The sequence below is a fragment of the Ambystoma mexicanum genome, chromosome 6p, assembly GCF_040938575.1.
Source record: "Ambystoma mexicanum isolate Mex_15411 chromosome 6p, UKY_AmexF1_1, whole genome shotgun sequence".
Taxonomy (NCBI): domain Eukaryota; kingdom Metazoa; phylum Chordata; class Amphibia; order Caudata; family Ambystomatidae; genus Ambystoma; species Ambystoma mexicanum.
The window spans coordinates 605,999,204-606,023,119 of record NC_090935.1 but is presented as its reverse complement, the minus strand read 5'-3'; the positions used below and the strand labels follow the sequence as shown (position 1 = coordinate 606,023,119).

Sequence of the window (23,916 nt, the reverse complement as noted above, 5' to 3'; positions counted from 1 at the left end):
GACACTATAGAAGAGCACACCATCCTGGCACCTATATTTTTGTTTGGGAAGATCATGGTTAGTTACCAAACCTTGTACTATAGTTCTTAATAGAAATGATAGTAAACACTGCCAACTGTCTTGACTTTCTTCTGGATCCCAGGTGGAATCCTGCATAGTATATTATGTCTCTAGCTGTCTATCAATCTTATCTCTCTGTGGGTTTGCGTGTGGAGATGTTATTAAAATAAGTGATTTCCTTTTAAACACAAATTGAATTACTCAATACTGTTTTTATAACTAGAGGAATATTGCAGTAGTCAATGATGTTACACTACAATCTAGAAGCGCAGTATCCTATTTTGATAAATGAAACTTCTTTTTCTAAAGATAATGTCTGTGGTTTCTTTTTACTGGCAGTTGTGCTCAGAGGGAAACAATTGCAGGAAACTGCATATTGGAGCATGCTGTTGACAGCATCTGGGAAAGTCCAGTGCGTGCGTGTTGTTTATCTTAACACTTAAGTGAATGGTGTCATAGTTATGATTCTCACAGTCAGCTGTTTATGAAAAAATGTATTGAGTGTACAAACCAACACCTTTACGAGCCATGATAAGACTATACTGCTCTGTACTTAAGACGAAGAGGGCGTTCATATATAGTTCACCGGTTTGAATCTCACCCAGGTTAGTAGTAATCAATATTTCTTTCATCTAAAATAATCTGAAATGTGGATGCTCACAAGTTTCCTCCCTTTCCAGGCTGTTTTTTAACATTTGCACCCTTTGTTTGAGGAGATCTAAAATCATAGCCTACAGTTCCCGATGCACGTGACTATAACAAGCTCCAAGATTGCTTCATGGATTTCCAGTGTCTCGTGCAGTAGAGCTTGATAGCTTTTCTAGCCCCCTGTTTTCCAGGGGTTGAACTTGTCCTTTCTCCAGTTTCCCAGTGACATCACTCTCCATGGTCTGTTTCAATGGTCCGCTGAGGTGACTGTGATGTAGCACTTTGTTCATATAGAGGACAGTGATTCACCTGGTGCAATCCCTTATACTGAGAGGGTGTAGACTGATTAGGTGTGAGGTTTAGGTCTTACTAGAAAATGACGACTACTTTTGTGCTTTGCTCATGCGAAATTGTCAGCAGTATGCCCTTTAAATAGACCGTTAATCTAAAAGAAAAAGATGCTAATATTATATATGAAGAGCTATTTTGCACTTAACTTGGCAAAGTGATGCTCGTCTAACAGTGTTTCCAATTGTATTGAGAATCCTTAACGATAACAGTGTTTGACAGATTAATAAATAGTAATAACATCTGAAATATCGAGTTTCTCCATAACATTTTGTCTTGATTTGATTGTTATAACTTTTAATTTTTAAATCGCATTGTATCTTCTTGAACATTGATTTTCGTTTAGTCCTTTTAGTTAATCCTTTATTTGATTAGTGCCAAATCGTGCTTGTATGTTTTAGTGGATATGCACTAGATATAATATCTGGTTAAATTTCTTTTACCTACATAAACACACATTGACTAAGTTTGTAGAAATGCTTCTCTTCTCAAGTCTTAATTATGGTGGCCAGGGTGTCTCACTGATCTGAAAGTGTTTAAGGCTAATTGCATGCTTGTTCGCTGAAGAGCCCCATTCTCTGTGTATATAGATTTCTTTAAACATTTCTTTATCATTTTTCAGTAAACCAAACTTAATAACGAACAATAACTCAAGCAATCGGGTGGTTCATAGCAGTGCAGGCACAATATTACAATAAAATACAGATCCTTATAAGTTAAAACCTGGTATAGACTGATACATGAAGGCATAGGTACCCACATACCATATGAGTATAATGCATACATACGGGGACTATTTCAGTGAAAAACATTTGAGCATTTGTGGTCTAACGGAATGAAGAGCGTCCCTTTTGAAAAACTCATGGAGGGGAGCCAAATTCCGATATGGTTAGGAAGGTAGCCCAAGGAGGGGGCACAGATCTTTCCGCTACAGCAATCTCCCGAATTGTTTGCCACCATACGTTAATCTACAGACCTTCGACTGCCTTCCAGCTTCTGGTCAATGCAAAACGGGCAGCCAACATCAAATGGCTGTTCAACAGTGCCCTGGTCCCTTTCATAGGGCAAACTATTTACACAGTAGGAGCACAAGTGGATCCATTGGTAACAGTGATCAAGTTATCTCTTTTATTAAGTCAAGCACTTCCTTCCAAAATGTTTGAACTTTTTCACAGCCCACCAAAGGTAAATAAAATCACCCCTCTGCCCACAGTTTCTACAACATTGGGGGGAAATAGATTGGCTGATCTTATTGTTACGGGTCGGTTACATGTACCATCTAAACAAGAGTGTATACGCATTCTTTTTGTTTGCTACATAATGGGATGCAGTAGCAGCTCTCGTCATATTCTCCCCCGGGACTCCACAGCGATAGGTGACTGAGTTCCCCCTCCGATTGGTCAGCCGGGGCTGATTTGTCCCGTAGTTTGTACAGCCTAGTGATTTTGTTTTTAGGACATCACTCCTTTGCATTCAGCTCTAACGCAGTATTGAGTGGGTTTCTACCAGCCCTTCCTGTCTCTCGATTTGTAATCGAATATCTAAAATGGCAATATCTGAAACGCTTTGATTCTGAGACATAAAATTTATTTTTGCCCTCTTCAAAAACATTTCAGAGTCTTGATGGACCACCCAGTACGCTGCCAACCCGAAGTCCCCCAGGGGCTGTGAGTTAACTCCGCTGCCTAAGAGCCAAATTAACATTCCTTGTAGACCTTGATAGAGAACATTATTTTGCTATGGATGGATTGCACACATTCCAGCAGTATTGATCTTCCAATTAAAATTGCTTTAAAGCTGCAGGCCATACAGAAATAAGTTTGAATATTTCTTTCTCTTGCAAGTAGGTATAATGTGCAATTATAGTTATAGACTGCATGAGCTGTGGTGGTTGTGGAGACATGCTCGGGTGAGAACATAGAACATGAGTTATTAGAGGGAAAATGGTTTGCATAGGCAAGGTGGGTGAGATAGGTTTTAATTGTCTGACCACTGTGAAAGTGTCCCCTGCCTGACCATAGGAGTGTGTGTTGGGAGTGAGGGTGCAGGCCGAGTGCCACCACCCACTTCTTGGTGCAGGGCCTGAAGGTGGTATTCCAAGGATTCCCTGGTTACCCCTAAAATATCTGCGCCACAAACTCATCACATTTGCACAGAACGGCTTGCTCCTCTTAAGGTGGGACACCCGTGTGTAGAACACAGCCATTGGGGTAGAGGCTGAGAAAAGAACTGGCCCTATAAGGAAAGTTTTGTTCAGCCCTGTAAAAGCCAACATTCATATTGATGCCCAGAGCGAGAAATGAGCAACACAATCTGTTACCATGAGTTTATGTGACCATCTGGGAATGAGACAGGAACGTTACAAGCTGATGTGGTGCCGCCAGCAAAGCACAGCCTTTCATAAACTCGGTCCACCTAGCGTGGCTGACCCAAGCTGAGGAAATAAAACACCTGAATTCATTGCTGTGATGAATCTTATGATGTCGTCCCTTCTCCCCAAGGGGGGGGAGACCCTTTCCATGAGGCCAGGGAGGTGAGGCGAATACCCAGTAGTCCCCCTGGGGGTTGTACTCGGTGGTAGGATCTCATGAGGAGGGAGTCCCCCTCTGGATAAAGGAGGACATCATGGGCCAGCGCTGTATAATCCACCCTCACCCGCATTTATCCCCTCACCTTGTTTACCTTCCTCTTACACTGTAAGATCCCTCATGTACTTATGCTACACCAATAATATTAGTAGTACTGGGACGAGGAAGAATAGGGTTGACACCATTGAGTTGCATCTCGACATACTGGGACGAGGAAGAAACTTGGAGCCAGAGAGAACAATCAAGAACATCTGGTTGAATTGTCTATTTTTTTTTTTTTCAGACCATGGAACTTAAAAATGGAAGAGGGACTAACAATGTCAGTCCCTCCCCATAGGCACGCGAGCAAAGGACCCATACCGCAGACTGAGAAGGTGATCCTCAGCTGCTGACCGTGATGTGGTGGATGAAGAGACAGTATCCCTACCTGCTTCGGAAAGGACTGAACAACCGAGGCCCAAAGAGGCTGCGGCTCCCAGCGTGGAACAGCGCTGTGAGAAAAGGTCCAGCAGGTATACGCAGCCCGGCACCCAGGAAGTGGTGGGCAGCTGTGTAGGGGCAGCGCACAAACAGGAAAGGACTCGGGAGAACCATCAAAAGATGCAGAGAGGCCCGAGACCAACTTGAGAGACTGGGAGCCCATACAGAAGGTATGGGGGCGGCCCGAGGACCTCCAAGGGGCATAAGAAACCAATGTCAAGCGGCCTGGGACCAGAGGAAGAGAAACCAGTGTGAAGGGGTCTGGAACCTGAGAAACAGAAACCGAGGTGAAGTTTTGTGACCTGAGAGGGAAATGCCAAAGTAAAGGGGTCTGGGACCCAAGAATGAGTAGACGTGATAACGAGGTCTAGGACCCTCAAGAAGAAAGACAGTATACCTGGCAGGAGAGTGTGCCAGGGATACTGAAGGCAAGCTGGTTTTAACCAAAACAGGGTCAGGGACACAATCGTGTATGAGGAAGAGTTCCTCCAGCCAATTTCTTCTTCGTTGCAGTACATGGTAGAGAAGGATACCAGGTCTGCCCCATTCAATAACTGGAGATGCTCATCAATAGCCTGAGAATGGCCAGGGGAACAGACACATTCCCACTCCATCGTCTAATGCTACATACATACCAGCTTGAGAAAATCATGGGGAAGGGATTCCCCATAATTGCAAAATGTTCTCGCCCAGAAGAAGGGAGTCATTCTCCTGGACCCAGAAGAGACTAATCCAGTTTAGTTTGGTTAAATATGTAAGAGATAGAAGTGGGATTCGGACACAGGATGGTGGACTATTTACTTAAGGACGTTCTGACACATCCTTAGTTTTTGTTGAGGCAGGGAAACCCCTCTTAGAGATAGGGATAGGTAAGTTTTCTTCTTTAATTGAAAGGAAGTCTTTGCCCAAAAACATGCCACCTGTGTTTCAGTCTCCTCCTTCCACTGCCTTACATTACACAACCTAGAAATGACCCTTAGGGAAGACCCAACCCTGGGGGAATCATTACCATATAATGCACAAAAGTAAAGCTCTACAAACACAAAAAGGAAATACAAACAACAAAGCATTAAAAAATACCAGTACAAAAAATAAGAATACTTGCTTAGAAGCTGGGCAAGGAAAAGGATTAGAATTATGTGGAATACAAAACCTGATGAAACATACAAAAAAAAGGTGCCATTCTAGTTCCGAGATCGGAACATTACAATGGCATTTCAATGGAAAATCTGTACAAATTGAAGCGAATAAAGCCACAAACAACGGCAAAATGCAAATAAGCAATAACCGCCAAGAAAGCTTAATTTCAAAAATAGTGCTAGATGGATGGCGGGGGGCGCTGTTGAGCAGCCAAGGAAGATGGCTGCCTAGTCTGGGAGCTCTGTTCTCGCCCACCAGATTATCCGCTGTATCGGCGTTCATCCGCGACATTCTTCCGTGCTGGTGCCACGATTTTATTGCTGGGGCCCTTCTGCTGCTGTGGCCGGAATTTGGGGAGAAAACGTGGCTTGCATCCTGAAGATTGGGCGCCTGGGCCCGCTGTGGCTTCTCAGCCTGTGTGGCCGCTCTGGGCATGGGTGCTCCCCCGCCCGGGGGCGCGGCGGTGCCGGCGTCCCGGGCGCTGTCACCTGCCCGCTGCCTGCTGCACCCCACTTCGCGGGGGTGCCCTCCTTGCATCGGGCGGGCCCCGGGCCTCCACGGAGTTCCTTTTCGGAGGCCGGTGGGCCGAGTGTGGTGGCAGCCTGCTCCGGAGTGCGGGGGCTGGGGATCTGCGCTCATGTACGCGGGCGCACTGCCCCCCCGCTTGTGAGGCCTGGATTGCCGTGGTGGAGCGCCGAGCCGCGCCTGTCATCTTCGCCGGCCCGCGGCCCGCTGGATGTGCGGGTCCTTCCCGGCTCGCCTCGCGAGCTTGCCATAAGACCTGCTGCGGCCGCCTGGGTGAATCGATCTGTTCTTCCTGACCTGCAGGGACCCGTCGGATGCTACTGTCCACCAACTACTGCATTCAGCTTATGGACACTGCGGTTGTGAGGGGCCCTCACGCGCTGCCTTGGATTCCGGCGGTGGCGCCCTCGTTATTGCACAGACTGTGCTGCGTTGGAGACACGCGGGTTAGCTACCCGATGCAGTTGAGAGGTGGGTGCTCTTGGATGTGAGTTCTCACCCTGCTTTGCCCCCTTCCCTCCCCTCTACCTGCCTTTTCCCAGTGTCATTGCTTGGAGGTCAGCCTGCCCTGCCTCCCCCTGATATTCTCTGACAGTGAGATTTGTGTGGCTGACTCCTCTTGTGCGGGGACTGGACCAAATATCACCTCTTGGACGTCTTGATGGCTGTATGCTCTCACTTGCTGGAACGCCCGCGCCACGCACATGTTTAACTTAAAGTACTAAAGAAAAGGGGAGGCAGCCTCTTCCCTAATACTTACAGAGGGGGACGGTGTCACCTGCATACGCCGGGAAGGGAATCCGCCGGCCTTGCTGGGGGCGCACTGTCTGATGAAACCAGCCGTACTCTGGTGCCACTGCCTGCGACGTTCCCTCGGGTTTCTTCCCCTGGCCTGTTCCCTCTGTGACAGCTTTGGTGGCGGCGGTGCCTCGGTGGGGCTTGGGGTGGTGCCGGCCGCCGGGCTGGGTGCTGCTGGCTCCCGCTCCCTGGTCCACGCTGTGTCGCATGCTGCCCCCTCTTAGCACACTGCGCCACTGTTCACCTATCTTCCCGGCGGTAGGAACCAGTCCTCCACCAACACCTATATCTCCGTGTCAGCCTTGATTCTTACCCGGAACAATGTCCAACAGATCGCGTGGCGCTGGCAAGGTGGGGGCTATGGACAAGTTCGCCAAGGCGACGCCCAAGGGAGACTAGGCGTCATCCGCTACAGCTCAGGAGGAGGGCGACCTCCTGCCGAACCCTCCGCAACCGAACTGGGCCACTATGATGGAATCTATGGCCAAAAACTTTGCAGCCTTTCATGAAAAGCTAGATGACATTAATGCAAATGCGGCGTCATTAAGGGCTAAGCTTGACCAACACGGGGCTAGGATTACCGAAGTGGAGCAGAGGACTGGCAACACTGAGGACAATATGCATGTTCTACAAAACACAGTGTCAGAGCTTGTCCGAGACATGAAACAGGTCAAATCTAAATGCGATGACCTCGAATCACGGTCGTGAAGGAATAACATTCGCATAATTGGGGTCCCCGAATCTGCACTCAAAGGGCGCATGGAGCTAGCGGTGGAAAAACTCATCAATGGTTTCCTGGATGACCCTGACCTCTCGCCATTCTTCACGGTTGAAAGGGCTCACCGCTCCTTGGCGCCGCGGCCGGGGGATTTCCCCAGGCCTATCATAGCTAAACTGCTCAGCTATAAGGACAGGGATCACATACTCCGTTTGGCCAGGGAAAAGGGGGAATTGAGGCTGGATTCACAAATAATCAGGATCTTCCCCGATTTCTCAGTGGGGGTGCAGCTGGAGAGACGCAGATTCGATGGGGTGAAAAAAATGCTACGGGATAGGAAGATCGAGTACGCAATGCTTTTCCCCGCACGCCTTAAATTCACCCATCGGAACAGGCTCTACTTCTTCACGGTCCCTGACGAGGCTGTAAAATTCATAGAGGCGCAGATCCCGCTGGCAGAGCCCCCCGAGGTACCGATGGACAACGACTAGAACCGGCCGCTTGCTCTCCCCTTATGATTCTGTCTTGATGCCCTTCAATACATGCATTCTTGCTTTGTAACCTCACTTACATCAGCCGATCTTCAGATTATGTTGTTTAATAGTAATTTGTATTATTACTATTATGGGCGGAACGGCAGTGGCGGCCCCCACTGCAGCTGCAATTCCTGTAGAGTCTAAATGTTTGTGTTTTTGCCCCGGTTGGGCACTTTTCCAGGCATTGCCATGTTGGGGATGGCACGCATTAGTTCACTCTAAGGGTGGGTATTCACACACTGCTAGTTGGGACAGGGCGGTGAGGGTGGTGGGGTGGAAAGTTGGGGTAGGTTACAATCAAAATGGCGCAGGGGTTGAGACAGGTTACAAAGGGTGGCACAATTATGATGTGGCAGCACTCATGGCGTTTATCAGTGGCAGGTCCTTTGCTTGGGATGTCCCGTAGGCTGCCTACATGGCGATTACAATGATGTCATGGAATGTTCGTGGCCTGACGAATTTCACGAAGTCTCGTAGGATTGTGGCCTACGCACAAAGGCATGGGGTCAAGGTACTCCTACTGCAAGAGACACACCTATCATCGAACATTGCACAAACTTGGGGTCTTAATAGATATTACACCCAATACTCCACCCAAGCTAGAGGAGTCCTGACCCTCATCCACAAGTCAATCCATTTCACTCTCCGCTCATCCTACATCGACGCAGAAGACAGATATGTGATCCTACACTGCACCTTGGCTCACGAAGAATGCTTACTGGTCAATGTATACGCGCCCAATACTGACTCCCCCAAGCTTTTTGACGGAGTGGCGGCCATACTCATGAGATATATAGACATCCCTATAATATGGGGTGGAGACATGAACCTGATACTGGACAATTTACTAGACAGGACGACGACCACTCGCAGACCCACACCACGAGCGACCAAACGTCTCCACTCGCACATGGACTCTCTCAATTTACATGATGTATGGAGAACGCTCCATCCCCATGACAGAGACTACACTTTTTATTCAACTGTACATGACAGTTCCTCAAGAATAGATTTATTCCTCTTGTCTGGCAGACTGGTGGGGAAGGTCTCGGATGTCACGATCCTGGCACGCACGCTCTATGATCATTCCCCCATGCTCCTGCGGATACAACTCGGCGATGCAACACCGTCACGACCCGCCTGGCGCTTCAAATCCACCGCCCTAGCTGACATTGTCTTTAAAGCCGAGATCCTAGCGGATATAACCACGTTCTTTGAAAAGAACAATGCAACTGACACATCCGAAGGGACTAGGTGGGAGGCTTTTAAGGTTTATATCAGAGGGATGTGCATCTCTAAGGAAGCTGGAGTCCTGAAAGCTATAAGGCAAGCCCTAATCATCTCTGAAACCAAACTTAAAGAACTCGAACAGGAGTACCTGACCACTCAGTCCCCACTGACCCTAGCTGCGATCAGGGCAGAGCTGGAAAGGTTTGAGTCACATGCTATGTGTGAGGTGCTATACTATACACGCCCTGTTGCTGCCCGTAAATATGGGGAGGGGGACAGACCGGGCAGAACCCTGGCCAGGCTAGTGCGTGCTGAGACTGGTGGGGCCCGCATTGATAACATCATAGACTGGAGACCTAGACTACCTACTAGAGAGCATCCCTATGACCCTTATCTCCCAAGACACCCAGGAAATATTAGACGCTCCGTTTACTCTGGAGGAAATCGTTCAGGTAATATCAGACCTTCCCAAAAACAAAGCGCCTGGCCCGGATGGGCGCACGTCTGAGTTTTACCAGGAACATGTGGCTATATTGGCGCCTGTTTTACACGGGGTCTGGTCCGAGTCACTTCGTTTGAAGTGCCTCCCCCCTTCCCTTAGGGAAGCTTTAATAACAGTCCTTCCCAAACCTGGAAAACCTCCGGATGAATGTGGGTCCTACAGGCCCCTATCTCTTATTAATACTGACATGAAAATCTTTGCTAAGATAATTGCAAACAGGTTTCTTCCTTTCATGTCCCACATGATCCACGCGGACCAGTGTGGTTTCATCCCTGGTCGATCCACGGCGCTTAACATCCGCCGCCTGTTTAATGTGGTGTCCAGAATTGATCCAGGCGCTGATGCGGTGGCGGTAACGCTGGATGCCCAAAAGGCTTTTGATATGGTCTCATGGCAATATCTGTGGGCCGTGCTGGAGAAAATGGGGGTGGGTCCAAATATGACCTCTTACATAAAACCTTTATACACGGACCCACGAGCTAGGGTTCTTGTTAACTCGGTTCCCTCCTCTCCCTTCACACTACACAGGGGCACTCTTCAGGGATGCCCATTCTCTCCCCTCCTTTTTGCGTTCGCTATCGAACCTATGGCTGACCACGTTAGAGGACGCCACAGCAATAAAGGCATTCGACTACGGGATGCACCAGAGATCATCTCTCTATACGCAGATGATGTGCTCCTATATGTCAGAAACCCCTCCACGAATCTGGACCCGATCATCCGGGATATTACCAAAATAGGTACGTTCTCAGGCTTCACAATCAACTACTCTAAATCCGAAATTTTCCCTCTTACTGTGGCAACTCAACAACCGTCTTGTGAGTACCCTCTACGTTGGTCCCCGGGTGGGGTTAAGTATCTCGGAGTGCAGATATCACTAGCCAAGTCCTCCCTATTGACAGACAATTACGAGGCCCCGGCAAAACTTGTCATCTCCAGGTTCTCCAAATGGCGCAATTTACCCTTATCCCTGGCGGGCAGAATCTCTCTAATAAAGATGATAGTGGTCCCCAAGCTCCTGTACGTCTTTGTTAACGTACCAATCTGGCCTGGGATACAATACTTTAAGAGGCTCCACTCGGAGTGTGCACAATTTCTCTGGCACCCGGGTTCGGTCCGAAAAAAGTGGCAACATATGACGCTGCCCTATGACAAAGGGGGTTTCATAGCCCCAGACCTTCGACTGGAATGCAGCACAGGCCCAGCACGCCTCCCATTGGTACACGCTCCAGAATCCGCCCATACATGTAAAACTTGAGAAACTGGCGGGAGGGGGGACTAATATCATGACCCTGCTACTTCACCGCGCATTCCAAACTGACGCTCAGGCAGACCCGGTGGCCACTACGCTCAGGGCATGGAGGAGCATCCTAGGCTCTGACCAGGAACAGCATCCATACTATAAGTGGCTTCCCCAGTGGCAGTTTCCCGGACTCCCTCCCACGCATGACCAACATCTCGTACACCACTGGGAAAACCTGGGCTACCGTGCCCTTGCTGACCTCTTCCCTGATGGTGCTTTTATCACCCCTCAGACATGGTGCCCTGAACATTCCAACTCTCCGCTTGAAATGCTGCAGTATTATAGGCTTAGAGCTGCAGTGCGGACTATGTGGCCCTCATGCCCTATTGAACCCCCAGACTCTCCTGAAGTACAATACATAGCAAACTCCGGAGGCGCCAAAGGTATAATATCCCATCTGTACAAAATGCAGCTGAGTAAATCTGCAGATACCTCTCTCAAATCACGTGAAGCTTGGGCTAGGGAACTTGGAATAGAAATTACAGACGATCTCTGGGGCACAATGTGTACACACACACACGAAGGGTCTCCCTTAGCGCTAGATTCCGCTGCATACAATTTAAGCTCCTTAATAGGCTCTACTACACACCGTACAGAGTTGCATCATTTACAGGACCCCGACTCCCGTGTGCCCTAAATGCAAATCCCGCGAAGCGGATCACATACACATGTTCTGGTCTTGCCTCGCACTCAACATGTTCTGGGCGGCCGTGACAGAGGCACTCTCCGAAATAGTTGGTTCTCCGGTGAATAGGGAGCCACTTGCCCTATTGTTTGGTGCTTGGGAAGGTGAGAATGTAAGGAAAATGTCAAAATTTTTGAATGTAAGTGCTATAGTGGCCAAAAGATGTATATTGCAATGTTGGAAGCGCCGCAATCCTCCCACTTTCACGATGTGGCTGAAGGCCCTTACCTGGACACAAATGTGCGAGGAGGAATACATTGGATCCCTGCCTTCGACATCACGACCCAAAAATGTCTGGTCAGAATTTTGTAGTTACTTAAATAGTAGAGATGAAGTGGAATTGACTCCAACTCCCCTACCAGGACAGCCCGATATGCCATGTGAAGTCTAACTTTTCCTATTGGTTTTTCTTTTCCTTTTTGTGCTTATGGACGCCTCTCTGCGATATCACTCGTTGTTATTTTGAGATGTTCATTTTAACCACGGTTTGCTGCCAAATGTGTGGTTATGTTGTCAGCTCATTGCTATGTAGGTTGTGCTTTGCCTGTCTTAGCCTTTATGCCAATAAACAAAAGTTTAAAAAAAAAAAGAAAATAGTGCTAGATGAAAGAAGCACTGCATTGAAAGGAAATGCCACTTTGGAAATAACAGATGATGACTTATTAACAAACACAGCTGAGATCATAGACATGCAAAAAACAAATCTAACCTCAGAAAAATCCAGTTCTAGGAACACTAATCCAGGGAAAATTCCAAATGAAACAATTCGAAAAGAAAGCACACCAAAGCAAAGTGTGGAAGAGGCGCAAAACGAGTCGTGGGCTCCTAAACGTCCCCGGATACATTCACCTGAGCAGAGCTCTCTCACAAACATACAGGGTGATTTCGCAGATCCTGTTGAAGAAGCAACCCTGTCAACTGGAATTACAAACAAAGTCGCTTCTGAACTGGAAAGTCAAAGGCCAAAGTCTTTTGAAGAGGAAGATATAAATAGACAATGTGCCCTAGAAATAAAAGCATTACAAGAACAAATTAAAAACTTTCTACCACATACAAATAACGGCCCAAAAGAAACGATGCCATCAGATGATAACTCTTCATCATCATCAGAGTATAGCTCAAATGAGAGCAACAGAAACAAAGGAATTTACCTACAAAGACGCAAAAATGGTGTCCCCTTTAGGGCAACAAATGAAACTAGGTGGCTGAAAGAGGCACAGTAAACGATCATATCCGCTGTATCAATAACTATGGCTCCTTTTCTAAAACTGTATGAAAGTCTAAACGAAAATCAACAAGATCAATCGACAATGATTGCACTAATGAACAGTAAAATGATCTATGTAGAATCAGTCATGGAGGCAATCAAAGAAAAGCGAAGCCGAGAGAAAGAAATGGATGGAGTCATCCTAAAAACATTGATTGACTTACTTCAAGATTCAAAATCCGATAAACATCATTTCCTAGAAGGAATTTGAGAAATCATTACGACTTTAGCGCCCCAAATAAAAAGGGTGGAAACAGGATTGGATACTATGCAGCCAACTGTATGTGAAGAACAAAGAGCTGCCCTATCTGTCTGACCTGTGAGTGAACCTGATACCATACAGCCCATTGCATGTGAAGATCAAAGAGTCTCTGCCACTGTGACATCAAGTGCAAAAACGATTCCTAAATCAACACAAATTGAAAATGAAAATGGCCAAAAAATTCTATGTGAGACTTCAGATAAATTGTTGGAAAGTACAGATAAAGCAGTTACAAGTGCCTTTCCAATATTTCAATCCTAATGTAAATAAAAAAACAGAGGAAACAAAAGTAATCAATATACAAAAGAAAGGCCTAAAAAGCACATGTAAAACAAAAATTGCGAATAATAAAGAAAAGAAAAAGATCTGTGGGCCAAGGAGTTTCTTACGAAATTTAAAAGTCACAGCGGAAGATGAGACACCCAGTACCTCTCTTAGCAGCAAATCTGTAGAGACTCCAACTCAGTTGGACCCGGGTAAGATCCTGACGGTATCCGTGTCCTCCGAAGACTCCAGCTCACATGATGGCAGTATACAAGAAATTTTGGACTGCTCAGTCTATGATGATGAAAATTTGCAAATAAATGAAACACAGGAAAGAGTGATCATGGACTTCAATATATATGAAGCCAAAGAAGTATACATTGATCCTAGGGTTCCAGATGAAGAAAACTTCCTAACCTTAAGTGACAAATTAAAAAAATGTAAAGCTAAATATTCCGGAATAAAAGGACTGAAGGAAAATTCCTTGCAGAAAGAATCGCAATCTAACAACTCGAACAATGTCCAACAAAAAGATACAAGAAATGAGATAGGAACACTGAGTGAAAAACAAGGAAACTCGAGAAATACTGGCCAAAACCACAAATGGATGAAGCAAAAATCAAAACCTCTGAAAAATACGGTTGTAATACTTGAGAAAATGGTAAGAAATTCAGATGGGCTGATACTAAACAGATCAGCAGTCATGAAACTGCTACAGTACATTCCTCAATTAAAAATTATAAAATCAGAGGAAATTATGTCAGTAAGTTTCCCTGATGAAGCTCGTGTTGATCTAGTTGAAATTGTGACAAATTCGGTGATACTCGCTTCCATCATGCTAGAGGCTCACGAAAACATCAGAGTACTGGGCTTTAACATCACAGAACCAGTAGATAACCAAAACCCAAATGAAGAGCCAGGGGCTCGCAGAAATAACAAAACTGAGCATTTCAACAGAGATCTCTCTAAAGATGAGGAAATGCAATATAACAAATCGAGAAATGAAAACGGAAATCCAAAACAGAGAGAGAACTCTCAATATGATCAGAGTCACTTCGTCGGCAACACAGATACAATAAGGCAGATTTCAGAACTAATGAACAGAATACTGAAGGAAAATGAAAATGAAGAACAAATTCAAAAGCACGAAAAAGAACACTTAAACAAAATAAAAATAACCATAAGAAGAAACCAAAAAATGGCGGACTCAAATAATACAATACAAATAGCAAAAGAGGATCCGAAGTACTGGAATTGGCTAGCTGGTACTCTTGCTATTAAACCAAAACTGTAGCCATCCAAAAAAGCCCAAGCTGACCAATGGAAAATAGGAAGTTGGAATACCAGAGGATTTCGCCATCTTTTTAATGACTTCAACTCCTCCTTAAACGAGCTGGAAATAATATGCATACAAGAATCATGGCTAAAATTTGCTCCGTTCAAGGAAGGATATACCGCGCTATGCAATCCAGCAAAAGGAGGCTTGTTTGGAATACCATCTGCAGGTCTTTTAACCCTAATTAAAAACGGGTCTGGAAAATGGTGCTTGAATCTACAAATATCAATTCGTACATACAGGCAACAGTTGTACAATTTCAGTTGGAAGCTCCAAAAGCCACACAAACAGTGCTAATACTTAATGTTTATTGGAATCGCTTAAAAAATGAAAGCGAACATTTCATAGACCAAATAACGGAATGCTTGGATGACAAAAGAGAAGCGCACCAAGATCTAAATATCATCATCTGTGGTGATCTTAATGCAAACTGCTTTGAAGAAAAGCAATTAACACAAAATGAAACAAATCAAAAAAATGGCCAAAAATGCAAACGTGGGAAAACGTGGAATGACGAAATGGAAGCAAGGAGATTGCATAGATTAAATGGAAACACGAAGGGAGACATACCGCCAGCTAAGACTTGGACTAATGACAATGCAACATACTGGACTATATGTTTGTCTGTGTTTGTCTGTGAACAACTGTTAGCGAAAATTCAAAGCTTCAGGATATCACCATCAATTTACAGCGATCATGACCCAATTATCGCCGTAATCTCCCATTGGGAGACTAGAACAAATCCAATATGGGATGCAAAAATAGAATAGAAGTGATTTTGACACTGTACTGGAAAATCTGGAAAAGTGGCAAACCAAAGAAAAAATGTCTGTACAATATGATACATCTCTACAGATATTTAGACCAAGCACTGGAAAATACACAAAACCAAGAGTCAAAAAACTACATGTATATGATCCAGAAGTGATGACACAAAAGAAACGGTGTCTAGTCAAATGGTCGACAGACAAATGGTTGACACAATTTGGTCGACAGGACAAATGATTTTTTAGTTATATATATTTTTGTAGGTTTTCGTTTAGAGAAAAAAAGGGTTTTTTAGCAAAAAAAAGGTGGTTTGGGGGCGACCCCCCCCCCAAAAAAAACATGTGAAAAAATAAATCGACCAAAAATCGACCATTTGACCTGTCAACCTTTTGGTGTCGACCATTTGTCCTGTCGACCATTTAGATTCGACCAGTAGACCTACAACCAAAAGAAACAACTGAGAAAGGATCTATACGCATTAAAAACTGAAAAGAACAAAGGAACAAAAGAGCTGATCCAAAAAAGAAAGCAAAAATACATAAACTGGCAGAAATCACAATTGTTACAACAGGATGCAGAAGCCATGCAAAAAGCCATGAATAACATAAACAGCAGGACATTATGGGACCTGCTAAACGAAAAACAATCATCAACAGCGGCGCTCATGAATCCAATATCAGAAACTGCTTGGATGGAGCACTTCACAAAATTGTTCAATGATATAGAAAAATTGGATTCCGAAAATAACACTAATGAAGAAGAAGCAGGACCCTGGAATATTCCATTCAATAAAGAAGATATAAAGTTGTTAATTCTAAAAGCAAGCTCCTCAAGAGCCCCAGGGCCAGATGGCCTATCAAATGCGGTGTTAAAAGAAGATCCAGAGAAATGGGCAATCTTTTGTGAAAGATTGTTCAAGAGAATTGTTAAACGGGGACAAATACCAAAATCGTGGAAGTTGGCCATTGTTGTTCCAATTTTCAAAAAAGGTAATAGGATGGAACCCAAAAACTACCGGCCAATTGCTTTACTAGATTGTGTTGGGAAAATCTTTGCTACTCTTCTGCTAAAACAACTGAAAACATGGATCAAAGACTCAAACACATATGATAAACGGCAGTCGGGCTTTGTTGAAAATGTAGGGTGCAATTTAAATCTCCTGATATTAGGATTGATGAAAAAAGGAGCCTACACAAACAAACAAAAATTATACACAGCCAGCATTGATCTGCGCCAAGCCTTTGACAGCGTGAACAGAAGACGTCTTTGGGAAAAACTGGCCTCTAAAGGCTGCCCTACAGATCTCCTGAAAGCAATCAAGGAACTGTACGCCAAACTTCAATAAGAGTTAAATTAGATCAAGGCGGCAACCTATCGAAGGACATAAAAACAAGAAAAGGCCTTAAACAAGGATGTCCGCTAGCAGCCATTCTTTTCTGCTTTTATATTGAAGACATGCAATACTGCCTGGAAAACAGTAGAACTTTTCCACCAAGACTAAATGGCAGACAGGTCAACCATCTGCTATATGCTGATGACCTGATAATATTAGACCACACACAAATTGGTCTACAAAGAGCCTTAAATCAGGTTGAAAAATATATAGAAAAAAATGACCTAGAAATAAATGCAGACAAGACCGAAATACTGATATTCGGTGATAAAAGATGGAAAAAAAAGCAAGAATGAGGAATGGAAAGTGAACAAAACGCTGATAAAACCATGCAATGAAATGAGATACTTGGGCATCCAATAAGTGGAATAAAAAATGAAGAGCCCTGGAAAAGGATGCTAAAGATGAAAACAAAACATCTAACAGCACAAGCAAACATCATCAACAAAAGATATGGAAAATTCTCCCTCCGACCTGTTATAACATTCTACAGGCTCAAAGTAATACCAACACTAACATATGGAGCAGAGACTTGTATGAACATCTCAGAGGAGTTCTGGAATACCTTGGAAGGGCTTTTCTGGAAAAACATCTTACCGATACCGAAAGCAACACCAATGACGGTAATTCGCCATGAACTTGGCCTGACAGCTCTATACGTACACATCCGCTACAATAAGCTGATGTTGTACAGAAAAACAATGATTAACTTGACGCCTCCCCAATTCGAAATATTTTGCAAAAATAACACTGTCGAAGAAAAAGTAGTAGAAGATTGGAAAAGAGAAAATGAACGAATTTTAAGAGAGTCTACTCTTAAAATTCAAACATTGGCAGAAAATCCAATAGCTGTAAAAAGAATGCTTTGGGCAGAGGATTGGTCAAACACTGAAATAAAAAGAGCATTTTCAAAAACTCACACACTCTTGAAAACAAATCGTGGTGTGATGTCCATTGTACCGGACTATCTGAGAAAATTCCCAAATTGTAAACAAAGAGATCTGCTACTACGCTTCAGATTGAATGTTCTACAAAACAAAACAAGATACACCAAAGAAAAGATATGTACAAAGTGCAGACTGTGTAAAAGAAGTGAAGAATCACTCAGCCACTTAGTGCTATTCTGCACAAAACTAAGAGATCTTCGAAACTTGTATCTAAACAACAACATTGTTGATTTATGCGGCCTAGACTCGGAGAAATGGTGCAGTCTAATATACGCTTGTCAAATTCCAAAAATAAACTTTGTAACGGTCAAATTTCTAGAACAATCCCTTAAAAGGCTAGACCATATCGACGAAGAAAATGCATTATAAATAGTGAATTTGGTATAGCTAGGAAGACGTGTTGTTTTATTGTCTATTTTGTCCTAATCTTGTTTTTAAATACTCTTTAAGTACTCCATTTTTAATTCGAATGGCTTTTTCAAGTCAGATTTAGCCTAATAAAAATATTTGTAGAATCTAATTGTAAGCATTTTGTTTATCGACCAAGGTGGAACTTTTTTGCATTGAATGCCAACCTATTCTGGTGTCCCACAGTCAATGGACCTAGGACTGATAAGTGGGTTGAGGAACCCCAGGAAACTTGCAACACCACTGGGGTTTGTAAGACTGTATCACTCCCAGTGTGAGAGAGTCGATTTTAATTTCTTCGGTTCTCTGTTAGTTAACCCTTTTGTGTAAATAAACACAGTGAACCTTACCTCCTGGCAGGGGTGTTGCTAGGTCTGGAAAAGATCAGGGGTGGGGCTAATGTTGGGACTGGCAGGACTCGGGGCTAGCTAAATTTTGGTTGTAGCACCTGAGCTTCTATCTTGGGCTACAACCAAAAGACCCGGGGCTATAGCCCCCTCAGCCCCCCCCCCAGCAACGCCTCTGTTTCGTGGGTCCATATTGTCTGAGTTCTGTTGCCTCCACAAGGGCCGCTTGACAGGGCTTACACCATTGGATTCATCTCATCCCAAATGCTAAGCTAGAAAGACAACGCCCCGTATGGAATGACATTGCATTAGGAAGGGTTTTTTGGCGTGGTAATAGAAATTATTTTGAAGTATTGCCAAACATATTCATGTGTTCGTGAATATCTGATGCCAACACCTCACTGTCAAATTGGAAATGCGTCCTAGGCGAAGTAATGAGTAACGTGATATAGTAACTTGCGACGCAGCAGCACCAGTTCCGCCACTATGCCTGTTCTAGCAGTGCTTTTTAAGAGTTCTGTAATTCATGCTGCTGTCAGTTGTTTTTTGTCAAATTGGAGTAGCAGTTAAAATAAACTGTACCGGCTCTTAGCAAAACTGTGAAATTATGAATAACGTCTTTTCATTTTCTTTTTCAGGAAGTTTTTTGAGAATGCCTGCGAGGTTCCTGAACCAGAGGAAAAATTTAATATTGATGAGTTTTCCGACCTGGTCACGCTAAGTAAACCGGTCATATACATCTCCATTGAGGAAATCATCAATACTCATTCAGTAAGTGTAAAGGTGGAAAACAGTGTAATCCTGGCTAGTAAACAGTGGCATGATTTGTTAGAAAATAAAAATAGGACCGGCACCCTGATCCTTTTGAAAGATTGTAGTGTTTTTATGCCAAAGCCTGCTTTATGCAGCATTTTGATATTGATGTCTGTGTTCATCACAGCTGGATGCCATGTGGGTGAAATGGTTTTCAGAGTGCGATATTGGTCATTCTAGTGGCAGAGAGGCAGTCTGAGAAGCAATAATGCCTTGCAGTAACCAGGATATTTACCAGTTCAGTGTATACATAGATGGGGATTAATGTCCCTGTTTGCTAGCTGGCAAAGGAGTGATGTTAATGCAATTAGATGGGAAATGAGAATGAATAGTAATGGCAAAATATATTGCTACATTTAGTGCCATCATCACTCCTATTAATTGCCATAAACCTAAGCTTAAAACAAGCATTGGCAAAGCCAAGAGCTTTGGTGTTAATAGTTTATTGCATCGTACAGGGAAGGAATGAGGAATGAAAGCACAGGGAGGAGAAATGACAGCATGGGGTGGGGGGGGGTGGTTGGAATGAAGGGCCACACCGGGGGTTTTGGGCGGCACTGTGGGGAGAGAAATAAGAAATAAATATAAAAACGAGAGCAAATAAAAAAAATCCAATAGATGAAAGCTAGGTTAACAACATTGCACAGTTATGTTATGTTACTTGGCATTTATATAGCGCCTTATATGTCATTAGTATGACCTCAAAGCACTGGTAGGTTGAACGCCCTCGGGATCCGTAGTTCAAGTCAGTAGAGAGAGATAGTGTTGTGTGGTGCATGGGTGCACCGGATATGTGTGCAGCTGCTGTAGTTGTTGGATGAAACCTGCTTTCTAGTGATAGGTGTGGTGGTATTTGATATCAGTTGGATGTGTGCAGTCTGGTGGGTGGACACCCAGACTGGGCTCTGGCTGCATTAGGCCTGGGGAACGCCTGTGTGAACAGCTCGGCTGGTATGTGCTCTGCTGGCTGTGTTTTATTGGGGTGATGAGGTGTTTATGGGGTTGTATTCGTAAGTGAACAGCCAGGCCGAATTATCAGGGGTATTGCTGTATTCTAGTTGAATGATGGTGTAAAGTAGAGAGTAAGCGTAGTGGTGTGATATGGTGGTTATCTGTAGAAGCGCCTGAGACAAGGCACCTGGACAACATATATGGCAGCAGTTCCACTCTGTCCAGTTCCGTCTCTTCCGTCCAGTGCTATTTAGCTCACTGCGGCCTGCCCGCGTTGGGCCGCAGTGAGCTGCATCCCTCGTAAGTACTTTGTGACTCCCCCAATTTGAAAAGCCTGTTGATATACATGTTACACTCCTGCACCTGTAGCATGCTGAGGCATACTGCACCCGTTCTAAACCTTGCTCCCGCTTTGCACTAAAACGCCCAATACCACCTGCACTGTCGGTCAGGTGGCACATCAGCCCACACATACTGTATGAAGTCCCTGGCAAATGAAACTTAATTGGCAGAGTTCTTTACTTAACAGCATTGCCTATACGTATATCCGTGACCGCCAATACCTGAAATAATTCATCCTCCATCTGACAACAGCAACACAGTCAAAAACGCTACACTTTGTGGCACTTCCTGCTATTGTGCTCATTCACGGGTTTACTGACCGCAATATCGATAGACACACACCATTCAGCTTATATAGCTGCCTCTCTGACTAATTGCAATATTCTAATCTGGGTCGCCAGAGTCTACCATACAACTCCTTTGTGCCTTAGGGTCGCCTAGAGACCACTGCGACATTATATTGTGCCTCATGGTCGCCTAGAGACCACTGTGACATTGTGTTGTGCCTTATGGTCGCCTAGAAGACCACTGTGCCATTGTCCTGTGCTCATGTTCGCCTACAGACCACCGTGCCACTGTCCATTTGGGCTTATCAATATTATGTGCATGCTACTGTGTGTAATCTCCCAGAACAGCATATCTACCCCAACGTCCTCCCTGTAGCTCCAATAGACATCTACTCCTAGTCTGTATCAGGCCAACATGCCCCTCTCCAACAGCCTAATAGCCACAGATTCGCCCAAATACACTCTCAGTATCCTACTTGTTAGATTACTGCCCACCCTCCTCTCGCTTACACGGCACACTGGTGGGATCACACCCAACCACAACACTGCCCCCCCCAACTACACACTTCCATACCACTCCATCACCATGCCATCCCTTGCGGACCATACCAACCTTTATCTCAACAACCCAGCCCTATGGATCCAACACTTTGCATCTAGACCTCAACCAAACATACCTTGCTCTATCGCCCTGAGAAATGCCAGACTTGGGTCGCGACTCACTCACGCTTCCCACCACTCGGCGCATGCTCCTGAACCTCGATTCCAACACTCCCTGTGTTCTCATTCTGCTCGATCTCTCCTCTGCCTTTGACACTGTCAACCATGCCATCCTGCTCAACCGTCTCCGTGATAACCTGGGTATCACTGGTCAGGCTCTGGCATGGCTGACCTCTTTCCTTTCCGGTTGACCCTCCCAGGTCCAAATGGGCTCCTTCCTCTCTGACATCTTTTTCTCCACCTGTGGTGTCCCCCAGGGATCCAACCTCTCTCCCTGGCTTTTCAACCAGTATCTGGCACTCCTCGCCCACCGCATCGCCACTCTCTGCCCTCACTTCCAGTGCTATGCGGACGATACCCAGCTCATTTTCAGGCTACCCTCGGCCTCCTCCTCTCCTTCCCTCATCTCCGACTGTCTGTCTGCTATCCAGGAATGGTGTGCCGCCAATGACCTCTGCCTTAACGCCAGTAAGACCGAGATTCTATTCATCGGCACACCCACTCCCTCCTTCCCTGCAGCTCTCTGGCCGGCCTCCCTTGGCCCCCTTCCCGCCCCTACCTGCAAGGCTAAAAACCTCGGGGTCATCTTCGACTCCACACTCTCCTTCTCTCCTCATATATCTGACGTCTCTAAGAAGTCACACTACCAGCTGCACCTCCTCAGAGGTATTCTTCCCTTCCTCTCCTTCCCCCAGAAGCTCACTGTCTCCCGAGCCCTGGTTCTCTCAAGGCTGGACTACTGTAACAGCCTCTATCTTAATCTGCCGGCCTCCACTCTCCGCCCTCTGCAACTTATCCAGAACAGAACTGCGAGACTTGTCCTTGGCCTCAAGCCCAGGGACCGTATCTCTCCAGGACTGAAATCTCTTCACTGGCTCCCAGTGGCTGCGAGGATTAAGTTCAAAACCCTCTGCATTGTCCACAAGGCCTTCTGGGGCCTGGGGCCTAAATACCTTCAACTCTCTCTTCCTAAATATCTTCCTTCACGAGCCCTTCGCTCATCCGTCTCCAACTCCCTCATGGTCAGCCGCTTCTCGAAGCAACGAGCTGGGGGTAGATCTCTCTCCGCAGCAGGGGCCTCCCTCTGGAACAGCCTTCCCGCCTCCCTGAAACTTGAGGAGAACCATCTCCGGTTCCGGAAGTACCTCAAAACCTTCCTCTTCGCTTCTGCCTTCTCTCTCCCTCTCCCATGCTAAACCTGCTTAACTCCCCACTGAATTCTGCACTAAACCTGCATCTGGGCCACTCTCAGCGACCTCGGTCCAGGGCCCAGCCACTCTCCTCTTGCACTGCCTCCCTGGCTCCCCCTGCACTGTGGGACTGTCACTGTATCCCTACAGCCCCCCTTCCCAGCACTTGCTCTGCACTTGCCACCAGCTGGCCCTTTTTATTTATAATTTATTATTTTATTTTATTTTATTACGCTACTTACCTTGTATTGCACTTCCCCCCCACCTCCTCCCCCTGCACTTTCTCCTTTTCCCCTTACCACTGCACTTGCGCGATCTGAATGACACCTGGCCTAGTAGGATCCTTTGTCTGTCTTCCCCTTGTTTCCCTCCCTCCCTGCCTCGTCGCGCCTTGAAACACTTGTGTATAGGCGCGTTACCAATACCATATCATATCATATCATATCTTAACAAACAGCCACTGACCTCCTCCTCGTCCTCACCCTCTCCAAACCCATCATCACCCCGCTCTAACCTCCCCAACACGAGTAATATCAAGGGTGCATTAATTAATGTCAGATCACTCACGGCACACGCCCTAGAAGTGGCGGACCTCATCCTCTACCTTGACCTTGACTTCATAGCAATCACCGAAACTTGGCTTCACGTAGCCTCAGGCCCACTACTCTCCCTGGCCATCCCCCCAGGTTATAACATTATCAGACACAACCGTAATTCTAATCAGTCCAAAGGTGGTGGCATTGCCATTATCCATAAAAATACTTTAAACTTCCACCTCTCCTCCTCGCATCACTTTTCCGCGAAGGAAGCACTAACAGCCAAACTAGCCGTTACCCCTAACCACTCTTATCACCTTCCATCTACTCTACCGGCCTCCTTGGCCGTTATCCACCTTCGTTGAGGACCTCTCTAACATCATCACCTACAACACCAAATCCAAATCCTAAGCCTTGATAATGGGCGATTTCAACTTAGGCCTCTCTGACCCCAACGACACTGCAGCCATGGCTATTGACAATATGCTCACGAATGCAGGATTCACACAGTTCATAAACCAACC

At 45.5% G+C, this 23,916-nt stretch overlaps 1 protein-coding gene across 2 annotated transcripts in view; it reads left to right on the top strand.

The window, feature by feature from the left end:
• Nucleotides 1–23,916, top strand: part of IQGAP2 (IQ motif containing GTPase activating protein 2) — a 1,674,846-nt gene that overhangs the window by 1,355,112 nt on the left and 295,818 nt on the right. For both annotated transcript variants that reach the window (XM_069627448.1, XM_069627449.1), the window contains one exon: nt 19,192–19,324. In XM_069627448.1, coding sequence (XP_069483549.1) covers nt 19,192–19,324 — 133 coding nt within the window. The remainder of the gene's footprint in view (nt 1–19,191; nt 19,325–23,916) is intronic.